At 41.6% G+C, this 21,350-nt stretch overlaps 1 protein-coding gene across 5 annotated transcripts in view; it reads right to left on the bottom strand.

Annotated features, from left to right (window-relative positions):
* Nucleotides 1-21,350, bottom strand: part of Kcmf1 (potassium channel modulatory factor 1) — a 63,307-nt gene that overhangs the window by 14,122 nt on the left and 27,835 nt on the right. For all 5 annotated transcript variants that reach the window (XM_028762325.1, XM_028762328.1, XM_028762324.1 and 2 more), the window contains 2 exons: nucleotides 10,802-10,969; nucleotides 7,993-8,132 (listed from right to left, as the gene is read on the bottom strand). In XM_028762325.1, coding sequence (XP_028618158.1) covers nucleotides 7,993-8,132; nucleotides 10,802-10,969 — 308 coding nt within the window. The remainder of the gene's footprint in view (nucleotides 1-7,992; nucleotides 8,133-10,801; nucleotides 10,970-21,350) is intronic.

Genomic DNA, 21,350 nt, shown 5'->3' with positions numbered 1-21,350 from the left:
TTCGGAATCAAGTACAAAATGCTGTCATGTTTGGGCCACTGGAAGTTAATACAAGTGAGAACCTGGAAAAGAAAATGAAGCTTCAGAGCCAATGGGAACAGAGGCTTAGTCACCTTCTACACTGTAGGTTTTATACTTAGCAATCTGAACACTGTCACACAGGGTTAAAGGAGGAAACAAAGGGAAAAATGAAAATGCAAAGTAGAGTGGGAAAAACAAAAAGGAGGTGGAATGAAGTCAGGTGGGGTTGGAGGAGAGCCAGAGCTGTCTGTCAGGCAGTTTTTGAATGGGCCATCACCATCTTGGTACTTAATTCCTTTACAATATGGAAAAAGTCTACACAGAGGACAGGCCATTCATTCTAAGATGTGACGGCCTGTCAACACGAATATTTATCATACTCACACCACCACAAAGCACAGTAATCTCTATTATTCTTACATGAAAATTCCATTAACACATTAGTTTAAAGTTATAACAACCTGTCAACAATAAGGCTTTACTGAATTGGCTTAAGTTGGTGTTTCCTAAATTTGGCTAAGAATATAAATCACCTGGAGAACTTGTGAAAAATACTTTTTCCTAAGCCCTGAGAAAGACTGGATAGGGGTAGACCTATATTTCTGAACAAGAATCCCAGGTCTTATGGCTAGGGTAAATATGACAAAGTTGAAAAAAAAAACAAAAATAAAAACAAAACAAAACAAACAAACAAAAAAACCTCAAAACCTGTGGTATTTAAACATCTATCTCCCAGTTAAATGAAAAACCAAATGCTATTGTTACTTATATAACCAAAAACTCCTCTCCCATCACACACATCCTTGCTATTCTTTCTGTCTCTGCTATTGTGTAGGTCATTCTTTTCTGTTCACCAGTCCTGCTTTTTACCTGCAGCCCTCCTGACAGCCTTTACCAAATGAGGCAAGACTGCAGTTTCTTTGTGGTTTCTCAAATGATCACCAGCAAGCAACCAGTTGGTGCACATTTCAACATATGCTGTTACCAACAGACTTTTGATGTCATCATCCCACACATAGACACTAAGTCACTACTGAATGTAGAAAACACCCTCCCCGACGACACAGGCTGTCTGCCCACTGGAAAACACCTTAAGTGGGGACCTAGGAAGATAGCTCAAGTCACAAGGACCAGAGTTTGACAGCACATGCTTCTAATTCCAGTGCTGGCGAGGTGGAGACAGGTAGGTTTCTGGGGCTCACGAGCTCTCTAGCTTACTTATGAACTCCAGCTAGCAAAACATGTATTCTCACAAAACAAACAAAACAAAACAACCAACAACAACCCAGCTCCACACCCCATAGACACTTATGTCTCAGTCTCCAGCAGGTTCAGATTTCCTCTGGTTTCCTTCTTCTACCAAATACAATCACATCAGACTGTTTCTTCTCTGGGCATTATGCACAGCTTAAAAATAATGAGAGGAATTTAAATTCCACCATGCAATGTGTCTTTCTTTCAGCCTTCATAAGAAATTTCTGTCAGGGAGTGGTGGCAAACACCTTGAGCACTCCAGAGGCAGAGGCAGGTGGACCTCTGTACACTAGCTAGCCTGTTTTACAAAGTAAGTTCCAGAACATGACGAAACCCTGTCTTGAAAAACTGAAAAGAAAGAGGGAAAGGAAGAAAGAGGGAAGGGAAGAAAAAAATCACAGCTACAGAAAAAATCTTTTTTAACAGTATTGCCTATTTGGGGCTGATGAGAAACCTCACAAGGTAAAGTGTTTGCTGGACAAGACTGGCAACTGGATCTCCAGAACACATGTGAAAGGGGAGAACCAACTCTTCAAAGCTGGCCTCTGACTGCACACAACACACTGTGGCAACACCCCCTCCATGTCACACATCCATATCAATCACAAAAACACACAGACAAACACCAAGACGAAGAAGAAGAAGAAGAAGAAGGAAGAGGAGGGGGGAAGGGAAGGGAAGAAAAAGAGAGGGAAGGAAGGAGGGAGGGAGGGAGAATAAACATTTTAAAACTGCCTATCTGACCCAGTATAAACCCAACTTTCTCTAGGGAGACTGAGCATACACTGGGAGCTGGGTGGGTTCTTTACCCTGTGAAAAACATACCCTCTTATCACTCTCAGAATACTTGAAGATGTCCTCTGAACTATAACTCTTGAAAATACTACTGCTTTTGTGGTGTTGGTGATTGAAGGCAGGACTTGGTACATGCAAGCCACTTGGTCACACTTGGCTGTAGGCACCATGGCTCTGGTTAACAGGAAGTACCATATGTCTTGACAGAAAATATCTGAATTGAACCCCATGTATCAACTCCTCTGAAGAATGTCTGTTCAAAAGCTTATGAATTCTCAACATCATTTATTTTCTTCTGTTACTTTCTGGTGCCACTAAGTGTCTGATGCATATCCATTCTCTGGCAACCATCAACTTGTAAGGGACAGCTTTCTTGGGTATGATGTTGCACATTCATCCATGTAATAATCAGCATGGTTACGTCTGTCAGACCACAAGGTCACATACACAGAACCATCATCCTTTGCTTCTCAGACAAGTGTAACGGCATCACAATGGAGATGTCACTTTTCTGTAGAGGAGCTGAAATGTCTACATCAAAACTAGGGCAGTTTCCTGGCTGTAATGGTTCTCTGATCTGGTCTCACAGAAGATCTATTTCCCATCACTGTTGGCAGCTACTGCTGCTTCTTCCTCTTTTTTTTTTTGTTTTTTGTTTGTTTTTGTTTTTTGTTTTTTCGAGACAGAGTTTCTCTGAGTAGCCCTGGCTGTCCTGGAACTCACTCTGTAGACCAGGCTAGCCTTGAACTCTCGAACTCAGAAATCCGCCTGCCTCTGCCTCCCAAGTGCTGGGATTAAAGGCGTGAGCCACCACCGCCCGGCTTTTTTTTTTTTTTTTAAAGATTTATTTATTTTAAATATATAAACACACTGTTACTTTCTTCAGACACCAGAAGAGGGCATCAGATCCCATTACAGACGGTTGTGAGCCACTAAATAGTTGCTGGGAATGAATTCAGGACCTCTGGAAGAACAGTCGGTGTTCTTAACTTCTGAGCCATCTCCCCAGCCCTGCTATTTTCTTCTTAACAATGCATCTTGGTTGTGTCTCTTCCTTCTGAATTATACTGTCTCCTTCTCATTCTTTTCAAAACCACATCAAAATTTCAAGGCCTCCCATAAGTACTTCTTACACTGCCCTCTCACTGAGTCAAAGCAGCTAGAGTTTGGTCTTCCCGCACACTGACATCTATGTGTACTGATTCGGTGTTACATTTGTTATTATGAACAGCCACTATACTCAACTCCAAGAATTCTTTAACTTCAGTGAATGAACACATCCATACATTTAAATATAATGTTTGTTCCAGGCATTGTGGTGCAGACCTTTAATTCCAGCACATGAGAGACAAAGGCAAGTGGATTTATTTCTATGAGTTCTAGGTCAGCCATACATGCCTCAAAAAGAACAACAACCACCACCACCTCCATCATCTACAATACCAAACAACCTCCCCAGTCCCTCCATGGCCATCCAGTAAGAATCCAATGCCCTCTTCTGTCATCTGCAGAGACTGCTCTCAGACATTCACATCTGATGACTCAGGCCTCATAGTTCACAAAGGCTACAAGAAAGGACTATTTTCTCTTTAGGCATGGCAAATGCTCAAGGAGATGGACGTGCTCAACCACAAGTTAAACGCTCTGCATTGTCTATGGATATGGAAGAATCGTAGGGCACTCGCAGGTCCAAAGCAAACTCCAATTCCCAAACTCCAGGCAGTTCAAATAGCCAGAAATGATAAGAGCTCAATCTGGACCACAGGAGGATTCCTGGTTAGATAAACACCAGCATTCCTTAGAAACTTGTGAGGCCAGTTCCCCTCTAACAAAAGGAGTCATTTCTCTCATCTCTAGCAGAAGGGACATATGGCTATCTGTAGCATCTATCAGTGTATCAAAATACATGCGATCCTCCAAGCTCCTTCAGTATCATGAGTAACAAGTACCTGTTCTATATTTATACATATATATGTGTGTATGTGTGTGTGTGTGTGTATTTCATATTTGAAATAGGTCTATATTTCAAAGTCCACAGAGCATCCTATTTCTTCTTTCCTCCAAATCTACACTCCTTCCAGCTCACCGGTTTCCCTCTGCATATCTACTCATTTTCCTTAGAGCCCTTCTATTCTTGCTATGTTCTCCCTATGCTCTGCTCCTGCTTCTCTCACTACGGTTTCTCTATTCTCTACCCCTGCTATTCTCCCCTCTCACAGATAGCCCTAGACACGACTAGTCTGTGGGCCACACTCAGTATACTTCTCTCTCTGCTCTGGACTCTTCAAATGTTTCTTATATCTACAACAAAAACCTTCCCCTTAACCATACCACAAAGCAGTAGTTGTCAGTTTATACCCGCACCTGATCATCATGTATGGAAAAACTAGGCTACTATACTCTTGAACTTACAGTAGCTATGATTGCTATGTTAGATCTGTCTACACTACCACTGAAGGGAGAGGGACTTAAACCCTGCCCTCCTTCAAGACTTATAGCAGTTAATGACTGATGGGAAGTGGCACTCTCAGGAGGTGTGGCCTTGCTGGGGGAAGTGTACCACTATGTAGGCAGACTTAAAGGCCTCCTGTACTCAAGGTCTGCCCAGGAAGGAAGAGAGTCCCCTCTAGGCTGCCTAAGGAGGAAAGTCTCCTTCTGGCTGCCCTAGGATCAAGATATAGAACTCTCAGTTCCTTTTCCAGCACCATGTCTTCCTGGATTCTGAAATGCTTCCCACCATGATATAATGGACTGAACCTCTGAAACTGTAAGCCAGCCCCAATTAAATGTTTATCTTTATAAGACTTGCCTTGGTCATGGTGTCTCTTCACAGCAGTAAAACCCTAACTAAAACAACGGGGGAGGGACAAACACTTTCTTCTGTGGGACAACCACTGGTAAGGTGCCTATGCCCCTCTTAACAGTCCTCAGCCTTTAAAGACCCCAATGAAATTTACTAGATTTAAAAATAATAATTAATAACATTACGTACAGGCTGGTTGACAAGGGGTGTGAGATGAAAGAAGATATAAGGAAATGTGATCATAACACATTATATGCACAATGAAGCCCACTATTTTGAATAAATAAAGCACTAGTAAAACATGTAAAAATGGGGGTTAATTCAAAATCCCATTTCTCATACTTGGTGTTATACATATTACCGAGACTTAGAAATACATACCCAATCTATGTCATCCTTTTGTTTTAAACTAGTAACTACCTTTACCATATAATCTATGTCAGATGCTGTTTTTTTGCTTTGTTTCCTCTTTTTTTCTTACACTGCTGGTGATCAAGCCCCAAATCTCTTTCATACTAAGCAAGTATCTGACCACTGAGCAATAGCCCCCAGCCAGGGACTTGTTTTAAAGGGTTCTTTGTACACTCAAACTTAAGCTTCTTGAATGATCTTAAAATGGATATCAGGAAGGCATAGTGGCTACGGTTGTTCTATAGAGTCCCAGGTTGGGAAAAAATAAGAAAAACATAAAGGGCCAAAAAGATGCTGTAAAATTCTATCTTCAGCAGACTCTCTTACTAGCCACTTTAACTCTCAGTGAGATGTAGCAACTGTTTACAATGACAGAGCCTCTTCCTTCTCTAAAGGAATGCTGACTCTTAGAAGACATGGGTCCTAAACCCTATAGCCAAGTATGAATGGGTCTAGAGGACACATGCGGTCACTGTTGGAATAAAGGCACAATAATGAACTGGGCACTTAGAAAAAGAAAACACTATGACTGCCCAGCAAAATGAAGGCATTTCCTCTTGAACTTCAGGATTCCTTTTAGAATGACTGGTTTGGGGTAGGACAGGTGCTGCCCAGCCTGATGATCTGAGTCCAATTCAATGTCCAGGACACACACAATGATGGAGGGAACCAATTCCTACCTTCCCCCCACCCCACCCCCAAAATAAAAGCCAAAATTAAAAAAAAACAAAACCAACCAACCCAACCCCCCCACAAACAACAAAAAACAACAAAACACACACACACACACACACACACACAAAACCTGTCTTGATAAAAACAACAAAACAAACGCATGGCTTTGCACAACAAACACTGTGGGTAAAGAAGAGACATGTGCATATTTACATTGGAGTAGGATAGCCACACATGCAGACAGAGGCATGAGGTGGCACCAGCATTACACCTTTGGAATCCACACTAGACTACAGGCCACACATGCATGCCCTGGCATGACCCAGACATTCATGACTCCGCATCTTTACAGCAGAGGTCCTTGTCTGCTTGCTATTTTTCATTTTGAAATGTCTGGGGCTTGGTTATTAGTGTAATTTAATATTCATGCAAAAACTAAAGGTTAAGGAGGGACAGACCCTTAAAACACAAAACAAACATGAAAAACTAGAATAGCGAGGGCTGTCCTGGGTGGGCCATGGACAGGATACTCTGGGAATGGAATGTAAGTGACTTAACAAACTTGTAAAACTGTAAATGGGGGGTATTTAGTTTTCATACTGTGTAGCAGAATGAAGGAGTGTAAATATTTGCATTCCTGACAAAAAACTTGGCCTTCATTTTATTCATAAAGATCAGTAAACCATGGAAAAGTCTGGATTATCCAATCCTGAATGTGGAAAGCGGTACAGTGAAGTTGTCCACCCAAGTAATCAAAGTATACTAGAGCCTGTTGGCTTCAAGGACCTTAGGGATGTCCAGTTCTCCATAAGGAACTAACTTAGTCATCTACTTAAATAAAAAGATCCAACAGAAATTAAAACAGAAAAATGATCATAAGTTTTCCACAGCAGTTAGCATGGGGACAGACAGTATCAGGACTCTTTTTGCTGTGATCTGGGATGACACAAAAGGAAGCAAAGTTATCTGACAAGAAAAGAACCAACCAGAGCAAACGAACAGTGGTGACAATGGTGTACTCTCATGGGGAACTTGGTTTGAGGACCAGATGAAGTTAATCAAAACTTCAACTCTAAATCTTATGGAAATTTGAAGCAAAATCAACACTGTCCACAGGAATAGAGATTAGCCTGTTCAGAGGCCTCTGGCCAGGCTTACATCCATGCATAGCCTTGAATGTACTACTTCATTTCTCCAAATGTTACCTGTTTTTTAAGTACATATAGAGAATTATTATTTGACATGTATGCAAATTCTCCAAAATCAGGATCTACAGCTGCACACAGACACTTGACTTCACCTAATGTTACCAAGGGCAACGAGAGCTGAGAACTGAGCCCTCGATCACACGCCCACCACACCAGCATCCCTTCCCCGTAGTCTCTTTTCTTCCTTTTGTTCCCACTCTAGTCTCCTCTCCTTCGATCTGTTCTTCCCTGTAAACCACTATCTTGAATGAGCTCACTTCTGAAGACTTTTGGGGGTATTTATCATTGCTTAAAGTTAGAAGCATAGTGACTCAGATACAAGATAAATAAAAATGTTGAAAATTTTTAAGTTTAGACTTCATATTTTACTCTAGGTATTTGGCTTTTGGTAATGGGGGGCGGGGTATGGAGGGGGGGATCAGGAAGGAAGAACTGAAAAGCACTGAGTTCTGACCTGGGAAGCTAAGGTGTGATCTAATGAAATCTAAGGAGGGCCAGTGGTGCACAGTCCAGGACTGCTTAGAGCACAAGAGCTGCAGTTTCCCCCAGACAAAGTTCCTCATAGAAGAAGAAATAAGCACAGAGCAGTAACAAGAACCCTTTACCAAGGCATAAGAAGGCTGGCTGGGTCCTTTCAACCTTCTCCACTGCCTTTGGTGAGGCACCCCTGCATGTAGCATCCTAGGGCTCTAAACTTTGCTGTCCAAAGTAATTTGTATTACTATATAAGCAGTCCATTACACCACTCAAGAGGATGACAGTGCCTAGTTTCAGCAACATCAGGAGTAACACAGTTCATCATTTTTAGCAAACCGCTTCACCTACCACTTCTGTTGATGTTTCTGCATGTTCAGAAGTAACGTGTTCTTGAAGAGATGTTTCCGTGTAGCCCATTTTTCCACAATAGGGACAAGTAAAAGACTGTGGCTGCTCTACAGAGAAAGCTTCCCCACCATAGTACAAATCTGAAAAACAAAGTGGAATGCATTGAGGAGTACCTATGCTCCTTCTCAAACATACAAACATATAAACACAGCCATGGTCTCCAGTACCGTGAGGAAGCACTGTGGCCTGACACTCTCTTATTAAGTGAGGGCTTGTGTTTCTTTCTTTCTTTTTTTTTTTTTTTTTAAAGTTAATTAATTTTGGAGACAATCTCATAACACTGTCTGTAACTCTGGCTGACCTGAAACTCACAAATTTGCCTGACCCTGGTGGGATTAAAAGACTGTTATTGTGTGAGGGGTACATTTAAGAGTGTGAGATTACAGTTGGAAGCCTGACTCCAATGAGGGGTTAGTAACTGTTAACATTTATAAAACCTTTATTTCCACATGAAAATTAGGACACTCTTCCAATTTTTTTTCTCTAGATAGCAAGTGAGGAAAACAAAGTGAGCGCATTTCCCTAAGCCATAGTCGGAGTGTCCCCAACGCCCGTGGGTAAGTCAGTCTCTAGCCCGTGGTACTTCTGGAAAGTGGCAGAACCTGAAAGAAACAAGGCCAGGTTAAAGAGATTAAGTCAGCCGGGCAGTAGTGGCGCACGCCTTTAATCCCAGCACTTGGGAGGCAGAGGCAGGTAGATTTCTGGGTTTGAGGCCAGCCTGATCTACAGAGAAACCCTGTCTTGAAAAACCAAAAAAAAAAAGTGTCTTTGAGATATATGTGTGTATGTGCATGTAGATGTGGCTATATGTATGTGTATATGCATGTGCATCTGTGTACATGGGTACATATATCTGTGTGTATGCATAAGATTGCAAGGTAGACTTCTAGTAGACAAGGGGAAGAAAAAAGGCAAGGACAGATGGTGGTATGTGCCTGAAATGTCAGCACCTGGAAGACAGAGGCAGGAAAATCGGAGTTCAAGGCCAAGCGCAGCAACAAAGCAAATCCAGGCAGCTTAAACTGAATCGTGAGACCCTGTCTCAAAAACAAATATCCCCAAGCAAAATAAAACTCCAAACAAACAACAATAAATGTCAAAAATAAGCCTTTCTCCTGAGATGAGGAACAAGACAAGGAAGGGTCTCTTGCTACTTCTATTCAGTATTTCTCTGGAGGCTCTTCTCCAGTAAATTAAAAGCATTCAATGGAAAGAAAGAAAGAAAGCAAAGTCCTAAGGCTCCACTAGGTTAGAACTAATAATACAGTATTAGAACTAATATGCCAATTTAGCATAGTTATATGATTTATATATAAGTTGTTTTTTATAACATTTATAATAACCCAAAGATAAAATCAATTTTATTTACAACAGCCAAAGAATACTTAGGAGTATGTTTATTGAAAGAAATATATTTTTATTATCTGGTAACTATAGAAAAAAATGAAAGTTCTAAAATAAATAGGTATTTTATGTTCATGGATCAGACTTAATACCAAAATAGCAATACTCTTCAAAAAAATCTAGAAGTTCTACACAATCACTATCAAAAACTAGTTGGTTTCTGTGAAAAATTGGTCAGTGTTCCTAAAACTCAGAAAAGCTCAAAGGACCCAGAATGTGCAAAACAAGTCTGAATAGGAACAATATTGAAAGACCCAGTAATTTCACAAGTTTCTGTAAGCTTTTGAAGTGCAAACAGCACTGGACTGTCATGGGCAGACACACATAGCAATAGAAAAGACTCAGTCCTTTGTTTATGGTCAACTTATTTTAAGCAAAAAAGAAAGCCAATTAATAGAAAATAGATAGTTCAATGACCCCAAAACTGGATACCCTCTACCTCAAGTCCAAGTGAAAAAACTAATTCTAAACCCAGCACTCAGGAGTTAGAGGCAGGAGGATCTCTGTGAGTTAAAGCCAATCTAGCTACACAGTGAGATCCTGTCTCAAGAATGAAAACAACAACAACAACAACAAACGGTTGTAAGTGCATGAAAGATCTAAATCAGACACAACTGGAACCCTCAGAAAACATACTTCCCAGTGACTTAGCTTGGGCTGTGTGCTTTGGATGACATCAGAACACAAAGTAACTAAAAAGAACAAGCTAGGCATTTAAAAAGAAAACTTCTGTACTTCAGAGTTTCTAGGTGCTATAGCACCTAGAAAGTGAGAAGAAAACAGGCTGGGTGTACATTTTTTTGCAAATCATCTATCTGATAAGGAACATGTATCTAATATATGAAGTTTGGCTATAATTCAGCAATAAAGGCATTACATGTAATTTTTTAAAATGGGAAAAGGATCTGAACATTTTATTCAAAAATATACAAATAGCTAATAAGCAGTAAGAAAAAAATGCTTGATCATTAACTATCAGACCTGCGAATCAAAACCAATCGAGACAGTGCTTCATGCTCATCAGGAAGGCTATAATCAAAGACAATAGTAAGTGTGTTGGCTAGTTAAATAATCACGGACTGAAGCAGACAGCACTCGAATGCTATTAACAACAGCCCAACCTGATTTCACTGCTTATTTCCATAAGCACTCTACCTCATCCTCTACCACTTGTGGATTGTTCCAAAGGGCTTCTTAAGAAAGCTATAACCAACAGACGGAAGGACAGAGGGAAGATGATTTTAGTTTGAATCAACCCTTGGAGATGCTTATGGAGGTGCCATTTGTTTTGCTTTTTCATACCCATAGAAGTCCCTTAAATGATAATTTTTCATTACAAACTTACCAAAGTCTACCCTTGTTAATATGCACTGCATCGGGTGGTCAGTTGTATGCCTTGTTGTCGTTGCCCCGCTTTCATAACAAGATGCACAAAGATCGTAGTCGTAGCAAATTAAACACTTATATCTGCGACCTCGAAAATTTCCTTTTAAACATGCATCACAGCTGACACCTATAAAACAAGAAGAAGCACCTTCAATTAGCAACTAGAAAAGGTCACTTTCTACATCAACTGTGGAAATGTTTAGGGCTCATTTGGCCCAGATAGTGTTTCAAAAACGATCAGCAAAACCATAGTCAGAGGCAGCAGTCCTAGCAGTGTGGTAAAAGTCGATCCTAATGAAGATGACCTCACGCTGGGTGTGGATGGGGCAAAATTAAGGGAGTTTATAGGCTACAAGGCGGTGTGATGCTATTGGGGTGGGAGTGTCTTCAAATACGTCAAGAATTGTAAAAGCCCTTGTTAAAAAGTGCCTTGCGATCCTAGAAAAGTTGTAATTACATGATTTTTCTATAGGGTCACAGCTCATATGGCTCAAAATGCCACCAATTATCTGGCAGGTATAAAATCCTAAGAGCTAAGTACATTTAAATTATAGTACACACAAAGAAACACCACAACCAGACTGTAAGTTCATATCAGAAACAGACAGCAAACACTTAAACATCAATTCTTCAGTTTTTGTTTTACATAGTGTCTTACTAGACCTTGGCTGACCTTGAACTCACTGAGATCCCCTTGCCTCTGCTTCTAGCGTGCAGGGATTAAAGGTGTACAATAAGTCTTAGTATGTTTAAACAATAAATGAGGCGGCACTGTAGACACTCGGGAGTGCGAGGTCAGCCTGGTCTACATAGTGAATTCCAGGTCAGCCAGGGCCACAAAGGGAGACTTTGCCTAAGGGGGAGTGGGGAATGAGGGGTGGGATACAGAGGAATAGAGTTACTTCGAGTTACTTCAAGAGGCAGACAGTAGATCTGTAATAATCAAATGATTAGAGTTCCAATTTTTTTAAAAATTTTAATTGAAAAGTCAAAGGGCAGGATTAACAAAAGAAAATGCCCTTATTTGCATGTGATATATTTCTTTATGCAGAAGGCTTATATAGCTGAACTCAAAATGAAATACTGGGCCAGTGTGTTAGGTAAGAAAGAAAACAACAGTTTAGCTAGACAGTGAGTGGTGCTGCACACTTTAGTTCCAGCACTTGGAAGGCAGAGGCAGGTGGATCTCTGTGAGGCCAGCCTGGTCTACAACTCTAGGATAGCCAGGGCTACATAGAGAAACCTTGCCTCAAAACAAACAAACAAACAAAAATCAATCAATCAAACAAAAAAAGAAAAGGCAGCTTAACAATATATTAATGGTATTTTTTTCACTACAAAATAGGAAGGCATTCTATTTTTTTTAAAAGCAATTTATGATCCTACCTACGCTAGTCAAATTCACAGAGAAAGAAGACAGCTGGTTATGAAGGGCTGGGGAAAGCGGGGTGGAGGAGGGGGGGGAGACAGGGAGTGTCTGCCTACTGGGTAGAGTTCCAGTTTGGGATGATGGGAAAATTCTAAAGATGGATAATGATCATGACAACAATGTGAATATACTTAGTGCCACAATAAAAGGCAGGCCGTTAAAATTAAAAAAAAAAAAAACAAGCTTATTATGAATAAATTTACTTAAAGACAGGAAGCCTTTTATGAAGTAAATTAGTAAAAATGTATTCAAAGACATTACAAGATTTTTAAAAATGTTAGGGGCTGAGGAACTGGCACACGAAGGACCTGAGTTCAGATCCCTGGCGCCCAGATAAAAAGCTGAGTGCAGCCAAGTGCACACTCACTCCCAGGAGGATTTCAGGGATTGCTAGATAGCCAGCAGCCAGCCAATCAGTGAGCTCCAGGTTCAGTAAGGGATCCTGACTCAAAAAATAAGGTGGGGAAGAGACTGTTGACCTCTGGCTTCCACCTATGTTGTATTTGCACCAGCACACATGCAAACATGTATGTATAACACAAACCACAAAAATACACAGGGAGGGAGGAGGGAGTATAGACAAACCAGGCCACTTAACATAAGAGAAGGTCCAATAATGGATACATGCATTGAAGATGTGAAGGTAAGGTCAGAAACAGAGCAGTAGGAGAAGCAGACAACCATGGTGCTGAAAAGCGAAATACTGGGGTTAAAGATCACTGAAAAAGGAAAAAAAAAAAAAATCCCCCCCAGGGAAACAATACAGAGCCAGAGGCTGGAAGGCAGACAAGAGAAGAGATTTCTAAGTCGAGGCCAAGCCAAGCTACAGAGTAAGAACCGTTCCTGAGCTGAGAGGAGGAAATAATCTCTTCCACACATAGTCCCCACACTCAGAGGTAAATTTAGCTGTATTAAAGCCAACCCTTTCTTCATATTCTAACAGGCTAGGAGTGAAAGGTCTCAGACTAGTTATGTACATTGTAACAGACCACTGTTTGGTATTTAGAATACCTTAGAAGCTCTTACCTATTGGTAAGAAAGTAACCAACAGAAAAGAGAACCATTTTCAACCAGCACTGCAACAACAAATCCAACTGCTACGGAAAGAGATGCTTAATCTCATTAGTTACCAAATATAATAAAACTATCATTAACTATCATTTTACACCTAGCAAAAAGTTCTATGCTATTAAGTGCTAGAGAGACAATGAGCTGCAGAAGAAACTTAGATCTGTTCTACTGCTGTGCAAAGACACAATGATCAAGGAAACAGTTTTATCTTTCCAGTTTTTGTGGTTTTTTTGTTTGTTTTTTAAAGACAGGTTTTTTTTTGTTTGTATTTTTTTTTTTACAGTGTAGCTCTGGCCAACCTGGAACTAACTGACTCTCTCAAACTCAAGAGATTTGCCTGTCTCTGCCTCCTGAGTGCTAGGATTAAAGGCACGTGACACCACCACCAGAATCCAAGGCAATGCCCATAAATAATTTAATTAGGGGCTTGCTTATAGTCTCAGAGGCTTAGTCTTTAGTCTATGGCGAGTATGGAGGCACCTGTGGTGGTCGAGAATAGTTGAGAGCTTTACATCCTGATCCCCAGGAAGACCAGCAGGCAGGTAGGAAGAGAGTCACTGGGCCTGACAAGGGCTTTTGGAACTTCAAAGACCACTCTGCCACATCCAGTGATACACCTTTTCCAAAAATGATACACATACCTCCTAATCCAAGAACTTCACGAACTGGGCTCCAAGCATGCAAACATGAGCCTACAGGGGCCATTCTCATCCAAACTGCTACACTTCCCTTACATTGCTTCAGTCACATATTATGTCATGTTGACTAATATACACTCCATGTAATAGACTCAGGATACTGGAGTATGGTGGTTTGAATAGGTATGGTCCCATAGTCTCATATGTTTGAATGCTTGGCCCATAGAGAATGGCACTATTAGGAGGTGCCTTTGTTTGAGGAAGTGTGTCACTGTGGGGGTGTGTTTTGAGGCTCTCTATGCTCAAGCTATGCCCGGTGTGGCACACAGTCTCCTTTTGCTGCCTGTAGATCAAGATGTAGAACTCTCAGCTCCTTCTCCAGCATCATGTCTGCCTACATGCTGGGCTTCCAGCCAGGGCAATGGACTAAACCTCTGAAACTGTAAGCCAGACCCAACTAAATGTTCTCCTTTGTAAGAATTACTATGGTCATGGCGTCTCTTTACAGCATCAAAACCCTAAGACACAGGGGTACCACACACAGACAGATAAGGCAGGCGGCGGGCAAGGCAGGCAGAGAGCGCGCGCACTCACGAGAACACACACACACACACACACACAATGTAATTAAAAAAGAAAGAAAGAAAGAAACAAACAAACAAACAAGGTTGGTGAAATGGCTCAGTGGTTACCAGTGCTTCTTGTTCTTCAGGAAACCCTAAGCTCATTTCTCACCACCCTCATCAGGTGGCTCATAACTACCTTTAACAAACTCCAGGGATTCCTGCTCCAAGACATCCAACATGCTGTTCTGCCCTCTGTGGGCAGCTGTACACATACCCACACATAAATATTAAAAACATAAAAAGAAGGGGCTGGAGAGATGGCTCAGCAGTTAAGAGCACTGTCTGCTCTTCCGGAGGTCATGAGTTCAATTCCTAGCACCCACATGGTGGCTCACAACCATCTGTAATGGGATCTGATGCCCTCTTCTGGTGTGATGGCAACAGGATGCTCATATACATTAAATAAATTTAAAAAAATAAAAGAAAACAAAAGGTGTTTTTTAATTTGTATTTTGAGGTGTGTGTGTGCATGCGCAAATGCTTGCAGCTATTCTGGCTTTCAAAATTTTTTATTTTTATTTTTTTTTTTTTATTTTTTTTTTTTTGGCTGTTCTCTGTGATTTTTTATTATTTTTAAATCATGGGCATCCATACATCCACTGTCCCAAATAGCAGATCCCCTTGAGTTACAGTAACAGAGTTACAACAGACTGATTGCAAACCACCTGACAGGTACTGGGAATCAAATTCACAGCCTCCGGAAGAGCAGCAGCAAGAGTTCTTAACTGCTAAGCTCTCAACTCATCTCTCCAGCAGTTCCTTTGTGTTTGAAACAGATTCTCACTATGTAACCCTGGTTGGCCTTTGCCTACCACATGTGGGAATCACAGAACTTTGTCTTTATCTTTTTAAAGTGGAAAACTCCAGGTTGTTAATCAGTATTATCTCTATTAGGCCATGTATTGTTCCAAGTGTGACTTTTGTTTTGTTTTGTTTTTTCGAAACAGGGTTTCTCTGTGTAGCCCTGGCTGTCCTGGAACTCACTCTGTAGACCAGGCTGGCCTCGAACTCAGAAATCTGCCTGCCTTTACCTCCCAAGTGCTGGGATTAAAGGCGTGCGCCACCACCGCCCGGCATTTTTTCCCCATTTAAAAAAAAAAAATCTCCTTTTATTTTATGTGCATTGGTGTTTTGCCTGACTGTGTGTCTGTGTGCAGGTGTCAGATCTTGGAGTTACAGTTGTGAGCTGCTATGTGGGTGCTGGGGCTTGAACCTGGGTCCTCTGGAAGAAAATTCAGGGTTCCTAACTGGTGAGCCATCTCTCCAGCCCCACCATCGTCTTATCTAAAGTTTTAGATCATCTGGCCTCATCCCAGCAGATCACTGAAGAATAACAATCAATATGATTTTTAACTTTTTTAACCTTTGTCTTTTCAAACATATAAAGAAGTCTGTAAGGACCTGTTCAGCCCGGGAACCAATAATCCACATGGCCCCTGACATCAGCATGTACAAGCAGTGTAAAGACACATTTATATTGATCCTAGAAGTCTGCGAAGTTCAAGGAGAGCCACGGCCACATAAAGAAACCCTGTCTCAAAGATAACAAAACCCAAATCAACAAACCCAAAGCAACACTCTAAACCAACCAGTCACCACACCATGATGACGACAACAACAACAACAAAGACACACACTGTATATTATGGGGGGGAGGGGAGGAGGGGACGCAGTGGGGACCAGAGGCCTACCTCAATGACCAATCCACTTTTTAAAAAAGATTTATTTACTTATTTATATGCATACAATGTAGCTAAGTTCAGACACACAAGAGAGCATCTGATCCCATTACAGATGGTTGTAAGCCACCTTTTGGGTGGCTGGGAATTGAACTCAGGACCTCTGGAAAAACAGTCAATGCTCCTAACCATTGAGTCATGTCTCCGGCCTACCTCCTCCCACCTTAAAAAAAAAACAACAACAAAAAAACCAAGGTCTTTGAATAAACCCAGAGGGCATTAGGGACCCACCAGTTTCTGCCTTCCCTCACCCTGACCAGGCCCGGGATTATCTTTTGCATGTGCTAGTGATTCAAACTCAAGTCCTTGTACTTGCAAGGCAGACTGGCATTTTACCAAAACTGAGCCATCTCTCCAGCCTCCAGTCCATGTAAAATTTAAAACATACAACAATACTACATCACTGTATATGGTTATATACATATGTGGAAAGCATACTAAATCATGCACAGCAAGAATCCAACACCAGCAGCAAAAGAGGGATAACCTGAGATCAAGAGTGTAACCTGAGTGGAAGAGCACCTGCACAGCATGCAGAAGGCCCTAGGTTCAATCCCCTAACACCACAAAACAACAGGAGAGCATGAAGTACAATTGTATGTGCAGTATTGTAATGGCCTCTATGGTTAAACTGTCTCATCAACACTGGGGAGACACACTGCCTCATCTCAGCCTGGAGGAATTTTTAAGAAGCTTTTTTGTTTCCGTTTGTTTGTTGTTTTTCCTAGATAAGGTCTCATTCTGTAGGCTAGGCTCGCCTCAAACTCAAGAGATCCTTCTTGTCTGCCTGCCATGTGCTGGGATGAAAGTGTTCAGACAGAAGTTGTTTCTGTAGTGGTGGGGGTGGAGCCAGGCAACCAAGTCTATGTCAGAGCAAAACATAATGTCTGGTGACAGAAGGACTGGTTTTTAATGAGGCATAAACGGGTAAAACAGTTGACCTGGCCAATTTATTCATCAAAACTACGGTTGTTTTTTGTTTGGTTTTGGGTCCCCAGAATTGGATTCTGAACCTCACACTTGTTTAATTCTTGTAGAAACTAGTCAAGTTTCCAAGTCACTGAGTAGCTCTTCCAAGTACACATGAGCCAGGTATGCTAGGAAACTTAGTGTGAAGACTGTTTGAGCATAGCATCCAGCAGCTGTTTAAAATGCCTTCTGGCTGATGACACAGCAGCAGGCCTACAGCTGAGGCTGTTCACACGAATTTGCCAGCAAAATGTGTCAGCAAACAACCTAAAGTAAGTAAAACACCATCTGGATTCTTGAGCCCCTCACTGGAGTGCCTTGGCCTACTGGTCAAAACTTTTAAACTGTGTGTTTGTTTTAAAAATGAAAGCAATGACAGAAAGAAAAGCAGAAGTGTTTGATGTACTTAATACAAGTGGGCCACAGAAAATACACTGTTAGCATACTGCTTTTGATGCTATTTGAGCTATTTAAAAAAAAAAAACCTGCATTATGCATTTGAGACCAATTTTTGGTCAAGTTCCTTCTACTACATTACAAGAATATTTTTTCCTAGTCTGTTTTAAGAGACATTTTACTTAATGTAGCCTCTCTGTCATGATTCTGTACAAAGCAGTCCCCCAATACTTTCTACAAAACCCTAAAATTCAGTGCCAAGGTCCTTTCTTCCATGTTTTACACACACACACACACGAAAGTTATTATAAAACCCACCATGCACACTGTTAACCATTGTCTTCCCTTCTAGGCTAACTTATATGAAATCTAACAATGTTCCCAAACCCGACCTTCAGCATTCTATTGTTGACTCCAGTTTCTTCACTGAGTTCAAATGAAGGAACTGACGGGGAGACGGAAGCAGGCATGACGGATGCAGCCAGTGAGTGCTCCACTCATCTCCACTTTCTACACCAACTAAAAAGAAACTAAGCAGTGGGTAATGGCACCCATCTGTAACTGCAGCACATGGGGGTACAACAGCTTGGATGGGAGAGAATCTCTCCACAATGAAAGGTGGGCACAGGCACATCAGGATTCTCTATTTCCTTAAGACCATTTGAACTAAAGCAGGTACAGGTCCTGTTAGGACCTGTTAGGACTGTTTTCCCTGTTCTAAGCCTATCCTCTGGATCCCCCAGCACCACCACAGTAATGGTATTCGGAAGTTGTAACAATGGGATGGGTGTAAAAGCCACTAGCAGATACTGTTACTCTCCCCTCCCCCAGTGGGGTGGGGCACGACAAGGATGACAACTTAGAATGCTCAGGATTCCCAAGTTAGGAAACCCTGGGCTGGGATCTGCCAATTCAGTTACCCAAATTCCTCAGGCTGCTGCTTTCTGGTCTGTAATCATCAATGGGAGGCCCATAGAGGGAAAGACAGAAAGAGGTGAGTATCTCTTTAGTAGCAGAAGAAAGCCCAACATTCCAACAATGTCTAAAACCACTAAACCAGTGTTTCTCAATCTGTGGGTCTCACTCCCTTTCAAAGGGGTCACCTAAGACCATTGGAAAACCAGATATTTACAGTACAATTCACAGTAGCACAATCACAGCTATGAAGTAGCAATGAAATAATTTTACGGTTCGGGATCACTGCAACATGAGGAACTGTATTAAAGGGTCACAGCATTAAAAGGTTGCTCTACACTGTCCTATGTAATAAGAGGAGTGTAAACTCATTGGTAGCTAGGTTGGCCTAGTGAGAGCTAGCAATGAGGATACTAGGAAGCCCTGAAGCTCTCGGCACTCAAACAGCAGGGCTTGCCTGAAGATATGATCATCCCAGGGACTGAGGAACAGCAAGAACATCAGCTCAAGACTCCCAGTTCTGCAGTGGATGATCTACAAACCATGAAGGGAGCATGTCAAAATGAGATGGGAGAGTCAGGTGCGGTGGCGACAGCCTCACAAGATCCAAGCCAGTCTGGCCAAGTCTACATATGCAAGTTCCCAAACCTTTACCAACACTGGGTGAGCATCCACAATGACAAAAGCAAAAGTCAACCAGAAAAAAAGAAACATGAAAAAAAAAAATCTTCCCTACAGTAGATGTAACTAAGATTCCAATTCTTACTTCATTAGGCCCGGGGTCAACTACTCTTAAAGTTAAATTCAGTCCCTCAATGTCACTGGACACATTTAAGGACTCATGGTACTATGACTACTGCTTCAGACCCTCAAGTACTGGATAATGGTATCTGAGAATATGAATTACAATTTTGTGAAAATAAGGTATAGAACAGTCTAAAGAACTTATCTTACTTATCAAAAACTTAAAATTTTGTAATAAAGTTGGGGAAAAAAAGTCACAAGGATAAAGAGAATGAAATGTCACAAAACTTGAAACTAGACAGCAGAATTAAGAAAATGGAAAAAGCTGAATCCTAGTCCTGGAACAGAAAACATAAGAAACTCAAATTAAAATCGACACCTGCTACACCTTTGATCCCAGCACTTGGGAGGCAGAGGCAGGCGGATTTCTGAGTTCGAGGCCAGCCTGGTCTACAGAGTGAGTTCCAGGACTGCCAGAACTACACAGAGAAACCCTGTCTCAAAAAACAAAAACAAACAAACAAAAAAATCGACACCCAACAAAACTCCTGGACTGGCAGCGTGAGGTGCTGCCCCAACAAGGGAAACCGATGAAAGGGGTATAGGCAGGACCTTCCTGAGCTGTAGTTCTCCAAAGTCATCTTCTACTTTAAATGGAGAGAGCAGTTTATCACGAAAGAGCATAAATCAGAGACTGTCTGATCAGGCAAGCTCAAAGCATCATTGACAAAAGAATAAGGTTTGTAACTATAGTCAAATAGTGATTAAGTCACTGGGAAGGTCAAAGGAAAAGGACAAGATGGGGCGGGAGAGATGGCTCACCGATTCAGAGCACTGACTACTCTACCAGAGGTTGAGAGTTCAATTCCCAGCAACCACACGGAGGCTCACAACCACCTGTAATGGGATCTGATTGTGTGTCTGACAGCAACAGTGTACTCACATATCTAAAATAAATAAATCTTTAAAATAAAAATGAAAAGGACAAGATGAAGGGGAAGAATATGGGAGCTGGGGGAAGGTGGAGGGGGGACAGAGAAAGAGAGAGACAGAATGAATATGGATGAATAAAACACCAAAGGAGAAAACTGATCTAGTCCAGGACTTCCAACAGTGGACCTGGCAGATGGAAAAGTGCCCTCTAGGGCTAGAGAGATGGTTCAATGGTTAAGACTGCTCTTCCAGAGGACCTGAGTTCAGTTTCCAGTGCCCACTTTAGGCAGCTCCAGGGAACTCAGTTGAATTGGTGCAGGAGGTAGAGACCATCATATCCCATCCAAAGGAGCAGCAATGACAATTAACAGGAAGACAGTGAGGTAGCAGGTGATAGCCACATATAAGATGACAGTTCCACATAGGGGATACGGAGGGCTGGAGGATGGAGCTTGGTGGCAGAACACTTTGTCTAGAACATGAAGCCATACCTTCATTCCCCAGCACCAGAAACCAATCAAGAAGACAAAAACCAAAGTGTGACCTAGAGTGATGACGTTCATCACCCATATCCCAAAGCCATGGCATTCTCATACTGTTTACTGAAGTGCAACAAACAGACACAAATCAAAATGCGGCTCCATTTTCACAAGGCAAACATACCCAGTGCAATGAATGGTCTAGACGCATGCATTATTAGAACCTTAAGCCTCTACACCCCATTCTATTAACTACCTCAGTTCACCACAGTGAGCATCGTAGCCTAGACCGGCTTTCTTTCCATGTATGCACATGCACGTATGAGTCACTGGGAACACTTTCATAGTCAATGACAGACACCTGGAGTAGTTAAAAGTCTGTGACGAGAGAGCACTCAGCTCAGATCTGGCTCAATCCAAGCAAGGTGATGTCCCGCCTTCTTGTTTCACCATTCACACTGCAAACCAGAGTACTTTTTCATTTAGAATAAATGCTATGATTGCCTTTTAAAAAAAACCATTTGTGCTTTGTATTGGTGATTCTGCTAAAGTGGCCCTCACGAGCAAAG

This window comes from Grammomys surdaster, unplaced genomic scaffold (assembly GCF_004785775.1).
Source record: "Grammomys surdaster isolate TR1022 unplaced genomic scaffold, NIH_TR_1.0 133, whole genome shotgun sequence".
Lineage (NCBI taxonomy): Eukaryota > Metazoa > Chordata > Mammalia > Rodentia > Muridae > Grammomys > Grammomys surdaster.
The sequence above is the reverse complement of the archived record's forward strand: the minus strand, read 5'-3'. Positions and strand labels throughout refer to the sequence as shown.